At 50.6% G+C, this 11,244-nt stretch overlaps 2 protein-coding genes across 3 annotated transcripts in view; both read right to left on the bottom strand.

Annotated features, from left to right (window-relative positions):
• NFIX (nuclear factor I X) overlaps window positions 1-11,244 on the bottom strand; it is a 221,801-nt gene that overhangs the window by 184,689 nt on the left and 25,868 nt on the right. The gene's annotated exons all lie outside the window — the stretch shown is intronic.
• LOC116479344 (adhesion G protein-coupled receptor E2-like) overlaps window positions 296-11,244 on the bottom strand; it is a 21,118-nt gene continuing 10,169 nt past the window's right edge. The window contains exons 7-17 of the mRNA XM_058425072.1: window positions 11,107-11,177; window positions 10,285-10,416; window positions 9,536-9,682; window positions 8,962-9,108; window positions 8,828-8,874; window positions 8,623-8,700; window positions 7,733-7,910; window positions 4,303-4,410; window positions 3,719-3,942; window positions 3,031-3,204; window positions 296-583 (exon numbers count right to left, since the gene is read on the bottom strand). Coding sequence (XP_058281055.1) covers window positions 296-583; window positions 3,031-3,204; window positions 3,719-3,942; window positions 4,303-4,410; window positions 7,733-7,910; window positions 8,623-8,700; window positions 8,828-8,874; window positions 8,962-9,108; window positions 9,536-9,682; window positions 10,285-10,416; window positions 11,107-11,177 — 1,594 coding nt within the window. The remainder of the gene's footprint in view (window positions 584-3,030; window positions 3,205-3,718; window positions 3,943-4,302; window positions 4,411-7,732; window positions 7,911-8,622; window positions 8,701-8,827; window positions 8,875-8,961; window positions 9,109-9,535; window positions 9,683-10,284; window positions 10,417-11,106; window positions 11,178-11,244) is intronic.

Raw genomic sequence — 11,244 nt, 5'->3', positions numbered from 1 at the left:
TTTTTTTGAGACGGAATTTCACTCTTGTTGCCCAGGCTGGCGTGCAATGGTGCGATCTCAGCTCACTGCAACCTCCACCTCCTGGGTTCAAACGATTCTCTTGCCTCAGCCTCCTGAGTAACTGGGATTACAGGTATGTGCCACCATGCCTGGCTAATTTTGTATTTTTAGTAGAGACAGGGTTTCCCCATGTTGGTCAGGCTGGTCTCGAACTCCCAACCTGAGGTTATCTGCCCACCTCGGTCTCCCAAAATGCTGGGATTACAGATGTGAGCCACCACACCCAGCCGGGCCATTATATTAAGGAATCAAATGCCGCATCATTGCACGAGCCAGCATGCCCTGCGTCAAGGAAGGGAGCGCTCTGGAACACCGCTGTCAATACCTCGTGTCCGGTTTGATCAATTGCCACGAGGAAGAGGAGGTGGGCCAGGAAGAGGCACAGCGAGAGCTGCAGATGCCGTGAGGTGCTGGTGTTCTGGATGGCTTTGCACAGGAGGAAGGTGAGGGCTGCCAGGAGGAGGCACAGCAGAGAGACGCTCAGCCCCACGTAGGTGATGATAGTCAGCACGGGGTCCTCCTCCTGGGACGGAGAAAAGAAGGGTTCACAGTGATGCTTTCCTGCCCTGGGATAATGACCCCACCACCATTTAAAATTTTTATTTTGGCATAGCAAATTCAAGAATGAGGGAGCCAGGTAAATTTGTGAAGATGTCACCAATTTAATTTAATTTGTGAAGGTGTCGCCTGAGCCTCTTGGGTGGCTGGGAATACAGGTGTAGTCATGTAGGTGACAACAGGCATGCATTATAGTCATTATAGCACGGCACCATGCCCTGATAATTTTTTTTTTTTTTTTTGACAGAGTCTTGCTCTGTCGCCCAGGCTGGAGTGCAGTGGTGCGATCTCTGCTCACTGCAGCCTCTGTCTCCTGGGTTCAAGCGATTCTCGTGCCTCAGCCTCCCAAGTAGTTGGGATTACAGGCACGTGCCTCCATGCCAGGCTAATTTATGTATTTTTAGTAGAGACAGGGTCACACCATGTTGGCCAGGCTGGTCTTGAACTCCTGACCACCTGCCTTGGCCTCCCAAAGTCCTGGGATTACAGGCGTGAGCCACCACACCCGTCCTAATTTTTTTTTTTATTTTTGTAGAGACAGGGTCTTTCTGTGTTGCACAGGCTGGTCTCAAATTCCTGGGCTCAAGTGATCCTCCCGTTTCAGCCTCCCAAAGCACAGAGATTCCAGGTGTGGGCCCGTTAGGTTTTGAAGGGAAGGTGAGGGTTAAAGAAAGACAGAGAGTTGGCAGCTCTACAGCAATGCAGGTTTATGTCCAGCACGAGACCTGTGGAGGGGGGAGCTAGCTTCGTGCCAGAACCCGCTGCCGCTTATAGGCTGGGGTAATTACAGGTCTGGGCAGGAGGGGCTGGGCGGTGTGGCTTGCTGCCTGGGAGGATATTGATAAGATGTTCTTGTGATGGAAAACAAAAGGGTGGTTTGGCCCTTTCTCCCTCAAGATATGATAATGATGTCCCTTGGATCTACTCTATGTGATGAGATAAGAAAGTCAGGTGGGCGAGGCGTGGTGGCTCACGCCTGTAATCCCAGCACTTTGGGAGGCCAAGGCGGGTGGATCACTTGAGGTAAGGAGTTCAAGACCAGCCTGGCCAACTTGGTGAAACCCCATATGTAGTAAAAATACAAAAATTAGCCGGGCATGATGGTGCATGCCTGTAGTCCCAGCTACTCAGGAGACTGAGGCAGGAGGATCCCTTGAGCCCAGAAGGTCAAGGCAGAGTTTACCCTGGGTGGGCCAGACCTAATCAGATGAGTCTTTACAAGATCTGGGCTCTTCCTGGAGAATCAGATTCAAAACTTGTGATGGTTAATACTGGGTGTCAACTTGATTGGATTGAAGGATACGAAGTACTGATCCTGGGTGTGTCTGTGAGGGTGCTGCCAAAGGACATTAACATTTGAGTCAGTGGACTGGGAAAGGCAGACCCACTCTTAATCTAGGTGGGCACCATCTAATCAGCTGCCAGCGTGGCTAGAATATAAGCAGGCAGAAAAATGTGAAAAGAGAGACTGGCCTAGCCTCCCAGCCTACATCTTTCTCGCGTGCTGGTTGCTTCCTGCCCTCGAACATTGGACTCCAAGTTCTTCAGTTTTGGGACTCGACTGGCTCTCTCAGCCTGCAGACGGCCTGTCGTGGGACCTTGTGATCATGTGAGTTAATAGTTAATGAACTCCCCTTTATATATACATATATCTATATATATAGATCTCTCTATCGATCGATCTATCATCTATCTATCTATCTATCTATCTATCTATCTATCTATATTTGAGTCAGTGGGTTGGGAAAGGCAGATCCACTCTTAATCTGGGTGGGCACCAACTAATCAGCTGCCAGCGTGGGTAGAATATAAGCAGGTAGAAATTATCTATCTATCTATCTATCATCTATCTATCTATCTATCTATCTATCTATCTATCTATCTATCTATCATCTATCATCTATCTATCTATCTATCATCATCTATCTATCTATCGTCATCTATCTATTCCATTAGTTCTGTCCCTCTAGAGAACCCCGACTAATACAAAGCTTAAGAGGGATTCCGCGTGCAGGAAATTTTTTTCCTTGTCCTCCAGATAGGAATGCTAGAAGTTTGCCAGAGGGTCGTGTGAGAAGGGATGTGAGTGGCCTCTAGGAACTGAATGTGATGCCTTCCTGACAGCTAAGAAAGTGAGACCTCAGTCCTACAATCACAAGAAACTGAATTCTGCCAGCAACCAGGGAGCTTGGAGAAGGACCTCAAGTCTCAGATGAAATGGCAGCCCTGGGGGTGGGATGACATGATGATTTCAGTCTTGTAAGACCCTGAGCAGAAAAGCCATCTTGCTATGCCAGGTCGCTGAGCCATAGCTGTGAGATAATGCCTATATTTTTAAAAAAGGCTGCTACGTCTGTGGGGATTTGTTACACAGCAATAAATGCAAAGTGCAGCCCCTCCTAAGGGTCTCACCTGCACATCGTAGTGGGCCATGAGGATGGCAAAGCTGCTCAGGTGGGTGCAACGGCAGATGGTGCTGGTGTCTCTGGTGCCCATCGTGCTGCAGCCTGTGGTGGCCCAATGACCACATCCATTCTGGCCATGCTCCCAGACGACACAGAGTACCTTCTGTCTCGGGATCACTGACTGCAGGAACAGAACACAGGTGTGGGCTGGGCATGGCAGCTCACGCCTGTAATCCCAGCAATTTGGGAGGCTGAAGCAGGTGGATTACTTGAGGTCAGGAGTTCGAGACTAGCCTGGCCAACATGGTGAAACCCCATCTCTACAAAAAAAAAAACACAAAAATTAGCCGGGTGTGGTAGCACACACCTGTAGTCCCAGCTACTAGGGAGGCTGAGGCAGGAGAATCGCTCGAACCTGGCAGGCGGAGATTGCAGTGAGCTGAGATCGTGCCACTGCACTCCAGCCTGGCTGACAGAGCGGGACTCTGTCTCAATAAAAAAAGAAGAACACAGGTGTGAGCTGGTGGGTCTGATGCTCAGAGATGCTTACCCAAAGCCGGCTTGGGAAGGACTGACTTTCCTGGGGAGATAATGTACCCGTAACAGAGACCCCTGAGCTCCAGGGCTGAGCTGAGCAGCAAGGCTACGCCTGGACTCAGACTATTCACCCACCACCACCCCCCACCAGCACTCACATGGTGGGAGAAGGTGAAGGTAACTGGGGAGCTGAGGTTTTGGGTGTTGTTGTTGCTCAGAAAGGCAGAGATCACATCTGAGAGCAGGATGGGGGAGCCATCCTGCAGCAAGCCCTGGTGTGTCTCATGCAGAACCACCTGCTTCTCAGGTTCCAGGACCAGGGGGGCCCCAGCCAGCAACTTGCCCATCCCTGGAATGGAGACAAGGCCCACCACAGAAGGGCCTGCGGGGCGAGGCCAAGGTTGAATCTTGGAGTAGGTTGAATCTCTGGGTCCACACCAGAGTTCCTCTGCCCTGCACAGAACTTTCTACTCAGATGGGCTACCTTCCTTTGGCTTCACCCCTCCCACACTTTCCTTCAATCTTTAGTTCTACGTGTATCACATCCTGCAGGATGAGGCCACGGTTAATATCTCGGGGTCCCCAACAAGGTCCATTCCTCCTCAGCTGGACTCTCCTCTTACAGCCCCACCCCACCCACCCCACACTTCCCTTTAATCTTTAAATCTCTTATTTTTCACATTCTTGGGCATCTTGTCCCACCATGAAGCGTCACTGACCACCTCCCCATCTCAGCCATTACCTGGGTCACCAGATTTCTGTGCCAGATTCCAGTTCAGCTGCATCACTGCCTGATTCTGTCTCAAGGTGACATTCCTGTCTACTTGTTCCTGCACCTCCAGGGACAATTCTATGAGTTGTGGGAATTATATAAGGGGAATTAGGTTAGGAATCGTGCCTGCAGTGGTTGATATACTATGACTTAATATATATACTATATATACATATATAGTTTGAAGTTACAAAATATCAGAAGAGAATAATGTGAGCAACTGTATATCTGCAAAGTAGATAACCTAGACGAAATGGACACATTCCTAGTGACACACAAACAACTGAAACCAACTCAAGAAGAAATAGAAGATCTGAACAGACCTATAACAGATTAAATCAGTAATCAAAACCTCTCAAAACTAACAGCCCAGACCAGATGACTTCACTGGTGAGTTCTACCAATAGCTTAAGAAAGAATGAACATGAATCTTTTACCTGTTTAAAAATATGGAAGGGGAGGAAACACTATTTAAATAATTTTATGAGGCCACTGTTGCTCTGATAACAAAACCAGATGAAGACATCACAAGAAAATAAAATTATAGACTAATATTTCTTATGGACATAGATGCAAAAATTTTCAGCAAAAATATTAGGAATACATTTTACCAAGGAGACTCAAGACTTATAGGAAAGTTTTTTGAGTATATATTTTTTGAGACAAATTCTCACTCTGTTGGTCAGGCTAGAGTGCAGTGGCATGATCATAGCTCACTGCAGTCTCCTGGGCTCAAGCAATCCTTCCACCTCAGCCTCCCAAGTAGCTGGCACTACAGGTGCTCACTACCACACCCAGCTAATTTTTAAATTTTTTGTGGAGATCGTGTTTCAGTATGTTTCCAAGCCTGGGCTTGAACTCCTGGGCTCAAGCAATTCTCCCACCTTGGTGGCCTCTGACAATGTTGGGCATGAGCCACTGCTTCTGGCCTACAAAAGTGTTTGAAAGAAATAAAAGGCCCTCTCTAAATGGAAAGACATCCTATGTTCATGGATTGGAAGACTTTCTATTGTTAAGATAACAGTACTCTCCCAAAGTGGTCTAGAGACTCAATGCAATCCCTATCAATATTTTAGCCTATTATTACTTTGCAGAATAAGAAAAGTTCATCTTAAAATTCATATGGTGTTGTAAGGAATCCAAATACCCAAGAACAATCTTGAAGAAGAACAACAAGGTTGGAGAATTCACACCTTCTGATTTCAAAACTTACTACAAACTGACAGTAATACTGGCATAAGAATATAACAGAATAGAATTGAGAGTCCAGGAATAAACCCATCTGTCTTCTGGTCAGTTGATTCTCAACAAGGGGTGCCAAGACTATTCAATGGGGAAAAGAATAATCTCTTCAACATATAGTGCTGGGATTACTGGATAGTAACATGCAAAATAAGGAAACTGTAACCCTAGCTCACACAACCAACAAAAATTAACTCAAAATAAGCCAGTGACCTAAGCTTAGAAGCTAAAACTAGAAGACTTAGGAGGAAACAGGGGTAAATCTTCCTGGTCTTGGATGTGGTAATGAATTCTTTTTTTATTTTTATTTTTGAGATGGAGTCTTGCTCTGTCATCCAGGCTGGAGTGTAGTGGCACAATCTCGGCTCATGGCAACCTCCGTGTCCCGGGTTCAAGCAGTTCTCTTGCCTCAGCCTCCCGAGTAGCTGGGATTACAGTCATGTGCCAACACATCTAGTTAATTATTTTTATTTTTATTTTTAGTAAGGACAGGGTTTCGCCTTGTTGGCCAGGCTGGTCTCAAACTCCTAACCTCAGGTGATCCGCCCGCCTTGGCCTTCCAAAGTGCTGGGATTACAGGCGTGAGCCACCCCCCCCAGTCAATGAATTCTTAAATATGACACCAATTGCACATGCAACAAAAGAAAAATTAGACAAATATCTTCAAAACTTAAAACATCTATTCATTAAAGTGAAAAGATAAGAAAATGAAAAGACAATCTACAGAATGGGAGAAAATATTTTGCAAATCATTTATCTCAGATGATCTGCTATCAGGATATATAAAGAATGCTTACAACTGGACAACCAAAAGACAAACAGCACAATTAAAAATAGGCAAAGGATTTGAATAGACATTTCTCCAAAAATGACATGCAAATGGTGAGCAAACACATGAAAAGATGTTAAACATCATTGGTTATTAGGGAAGGGCAAATCAAAACCACAATGAGGTATCATCTCACTGGTGAAGCAGTGTAAATACCCAAGTTTCACTGTTTCACACCAGGGAAATTGAGGACGTGGACACATAAGAAGTTAGTTTAAGAGTGGAGATTTAATAGGCGAAAGAAAAAGAATAGCTCTGGCCGGGCGCAGTGGCTCACACCTGTAATCCCAGCACTTTGGGAGGCCGAGGCGGGAGGATCATGGGGCCAGGAGATCAAGACCATCCTGGCTAACACGGTGAAACCCCATCTCTACTAAAAATACAAAAAAATTAGCCAGGTGTGGTGGCGGGCGCCTGTAGTCCCAGCTACTCGGGAGGCTGAGGCAGGAGAATGGCGTGAACCTGGGAGGCAGAGCCCCCTGCACTGCATCTTGGGACAGACACGACTCTCTCCCCTCTCTCCTCCCTCCCCCTCCTCCTCTCCTCCTCCTCTCCTCTTCCTCTCCTCCTCTCCTTGTCCTCTTCTCCTCCTCTCCGCCTCCTCCTCATGTCCTCCTCTTCCACTCCTCCTCTCCTCCTCCTCCTTATCCCCTCCTCCTCCTCCTCTTGTCCACCTCCTCCTCATCTCCTCCTCCTGTCCTCCTCCTCTTCTGCTCCTCTTCCTCCTCTCCTCTTCCTCCTCCTCTCCTCCTCTCTTCGTCCTCTCCTCCTCTCCTCCTCCTCTCCTCTCCTCCTGTCCTCCTCCTCCTGTCCTCCCCCTCCTGCCCTCTTCCTCCTTTTTCTTCTTCTCTTTCTTCCTCTTTATCTTCTTCCTCCTCTTCCCCCTCTTCCTCCTCTTCCCCTCCTCCTCCTTCTCTTCATCTTCTTCCTCCTCCTCGTCCTCTTCCTCCTCCTCCTCCTCCTCTTCGTCTTCTCTTTTTTGAGATGGGGTCTTGCCCTGTAAACCAAGCTGGAGTACAGTGATGCAATCGTAGTTCACTGCAGACTCAACCTCCTGGGCTCAAGCGATCCTTTCACCTCATCCTCCCAACTAGCTGGGATCACAGGTGTGCCATCACATCTGTCTAATTTAAAAGATTTTTTTTGGTAGAGATTGAGTATTGCCATCTTACCCAGACTGGTATGTATTTCCTTTTAATCTTTTATTTTAGTTTGTTGATGAGAGTAACACTGATATACAGGTGTGGTCAATTGGCTCTGGTGGGACTGGGAAAGGAAGGAGACAGAAAACATGCAGAGCTGGAGTCAGGGGCAGACCCAGGGACGTACCTGTGCCTGCAGGATAACTGAAGTTCAAGAGCCCTTCGGAAAGGTTCTTGCTCAGGCCTCTGAGGACATCCTCCAGGCCATCCAGCAGGTGACTGGCCACACAGTGCTGCTGCAAGCGGGGCAGGGTCTCCAGGTCCCCAGGGGCCTCCAGCAGCTCATCCAGCGCCTGTAAGATGCTCTAGAGGGATGTGGACACAGACCTAGTGAGCCATGGGCCAGAGGGCCTGTATGAAGACTCTAACCGCTCAGCCCCAGGGAACAGATCCTAGAGACTGTCTATCTGGGGGATAAAGATGGCATTGGCGGCTGGGCGCTCACGCCTGTAATTCCAGCACTTTGGGAGGCCGATGCGGGTGGGTCACAAGGTCAGGAGATCGAGACCATCCTGGCCAACATGGTGAAACCCCGTCTCTACTAAAAATACAAAAATTAGCTGGGCGTGGTGGCGTGCACCTGAAATCCCAGCTACTCAGGGGGCTGAGGGAGGAGAATCGCTTGAATCCGGGAGGCAGAGATTGCAGTGAGCTGAGATCACCACCACCACTAAACTCTGGACTGGTGACAGAGTGAGACTCCATCTAAAAAAAAAAAAAAAGACATTGGATGGGATTCCCTAGGTGATCCTTGACCCTGATGTATGGCCCCTCAGAGGCCAACACTTCTCTGCAATATCAATGCTGACCTAAACCCGAAGTCCAGGGAAAGCAAGAGGAAAGATATTAAGTGCACTTGGGTGTCCAATAGCTTCCACCAGCCCTGAAAGATGCCGGGAGTCAGACCAGCACCCACTGCATTGGGGCCTGTCCCCTCCCAGACCCAAACTGCCTCAGGCCTCTGTGGGATGCAGCCAACTTTCTCCCCAGCCCCCTTGCCCTGGGTCCTGCCCTTACCTGGATGGAGCTCTTGGCCAAGCCTGGCTCGTAGTCTCTGCGCAGATCCTGGACTTTGTCAAAGAAGCGGGAGAGGCTCTTGGGAGAGGACAAAAGAGGGGGTTAGGGAGCCTCTCAGGTGAATGGGGAGCTCAGGGCAAAGGGTGCACACAACGAGCTGTGTGGATGGAGTTCCTTCTTCCTGGTCCCTGCGGGGGCCACTCACTTGGCTGTGGACTCCAGGGGGCGGGGTCCAGGTGGGGAAAGTCATCTCTGTAGGGAACAAGACAAGCGGCTCATTAGGCGGGAGTGTGTCAGTGTGTGTGTTGGGGGTGGGGAGCTTCTAGGATGAGGTCATACCTTCACAGACAGTGCCCTTTTGGTTATTCGGGATTCCGTGTTTGGGCTTCCAGCCTGGGCGGCAGCGGCAGCTGTATGAACCCAAGGTGTTGAAGCAGACGGTGGAGTTGTCACACTGATGCTGCCCAGAGCTGCACTCATCCACATCTGAGGACAGGAAGAAGGGGGTCAGGCCCTGTCCCAGCCTGGAGAGGGTCCTGTCTCCTGTCTGTGCCCCCAGCTCGTTCTTCCCGGCATTAGTGCCCCCCTTGGAGAGGTGGACGCTGGGTTACGGAAGCGTGGAGAGGCCTGGGCACAGCAGGTGGGCCCCGTGCAGATGTGAGGTTATGAATATGGTGAAACGCCCTCCTCGCAGTGAGTCATCAGCTGTTGCCTGAGGTCACCCTGATCCTCCCCCGAGTACCCCAGCTCCTTCCGGAGGACCCCTGCTCTTTTCTCATCTAGCCTCAGAAGAACAAACTCCTGGCACAGCCGGGCACCTCCAGCGCTCAGTCTGCTTGGTTTGTGTGGGCGCCGTTGAACATGTGATCAGATGTTTGTGGGTCTCTGGGAATGTGGGATCTGAGCTCTCGACCTTCACAGACGGTATTGTTTGGGCCATTGGGAGACCCCGGAATCGGTTGCCAGCCTGGGCGGCAGCGGCACTGATAGCTGCCCACGTTGTTGAGGCAGTGGGTGGAGCTGTGGCACGGGTTTTGTCCGGAGGTGCATTCATTCACATCTGAGGACAAAGCCAGAGGGTCAAACTCTGTCCCTGACCAGCCCGGGCCTGCCCTCCACTCTGCACCCACTTCCCTATCTTTTCATTGCCCCAGAATGAAGACCATTATTGCACGTGCTGCCACTTGGTGACCTTCAACTTCACCTTCAAAGCATCTTATAATGGTCTTCCTACCAGGTGGGCACAGCAGGGACCATGATCCCCAGTTTATAGGAGGTGAAACCAAAAGGGAAACTGAGTCATGGGAGCTAGACTTCCATGACTAAAAACTAAAAACTCTCATCTGCTCCCTCCCTGGTCATAGTGGAGGTTCCCCTTCTTAGAACTGGAAGTGACACCTTCTTCCACTCGCACCTGACAGATGAGGAAGGGGTGAGGTCTGGGGGCCCACAAGGGCACTCCAAGCCCCGAAGGCCCTGCCGCCTCCCTGCCGTGTGGCGGGACCTTCCTGGGAGGTGAATCCTTAGGCAGGGGCTTAGCAGGTCCTTGACTTTGTGGGAACCTGCGGCTCTTCTCCCTCCTCCTCAGCTGCTTTGCAGGACCTGCCTCTGCTCCATCCCCAGCTCCCGTCCAGCCTCACAGCGTCTTCCTGGGGCCTCTACCTGTGCAGAGCTTCGGGTCCTCAGGTTTGATCTTGAAGCCAGGCAGGCACTGGCAGGTGTAGCTGCCGAGAGTGTTGATGCAGGTGCTGTAGCTTTTACAGAGCCTTGGGTTCTGCTGACATTCGTCCACATCTGCAAGAGGAAGGAGAGGGTGAAGGATGCCGGTAGCTCTGAGCAGCTTTCAGGGCTGAGGGTCCACCATGTTTCCTGGCACGGAAGCATCTGGAAGGCACCACTGTCTCCTCCCTTTTCCAATCCACACAGAGGCATCCTATGGTGAGGGTGGTGGCTCAGGCCCTCTGTGGTCCAGATGTGGCTGGAAGCAGCCAAGTCCTCCCCTTCTCCTCTGCCTTCCTGGGCAGCTCCAAGCTGGGGTGTCCCAGCCATCTGCGTCCCAGCCTGAGGATTCCGGGCAAAGGCCAGGGTGGGGCCTTCCTGAGAACCAAATGCAGGGGACATGCCGTGCGCCTGGGCAGGACACGTCTTGGTTCCCAACGGTGGCCCTGGGCCTGACTCCCCCAGGACGGCAGCTCGCTGGCCAAATTCTCAGAATCTTGGTGGCCCTAGCAGGATGGCGCTCTCCCATCCACACTAGATCTGAGAGCCCAGCTTCACGGGAATGGACCAAGACCCCTCCCTGAGCCAGGGCCCCCGCGATGCAGCGCAATAGCAGGGGTGGGGAGAGCGAGGGTTGATGCGGGACAGGCTGGGGCTGCCCGAACAGTGGGCACCAGGCTGGGGTGGACAGTGGGGGCTGATGTCCAGCCAGGCAGCCCCGAGTCTACAAAGATGCTTTTTTCTGATCCCCAGGAAGGGATCTACGGATATGGAAATAGCAGGATGTGGTGAGAATCCACATCTGAGCAGAGCTGGCCGTGAGCGGGGGCTTGTGGCTAGAGAGGGCACAGGTGCCGATGGGTGAGGGGTGGCAGATGTATCTGTCCTCTCATCCCTTGTCAT

This window comes from Hylobates moloch, unplaced genomic scaffold (assembly GCF_009828535.3).
Source record: "Hylobates moloch isolate HMO894 unplaced genomic scaffold, HMol_V3 SCAFFOLD_12, whole genome shotgun sequence".
Lineage (NCBI taxonomy): Eukaryota > Metazoa > Chordata > Mammalia > Primates > Hylobatidae > Hylobates > Hylobates moloch.
This window is presented reverse-complemented; position numbering and strand designations above follow the sequence as displayed.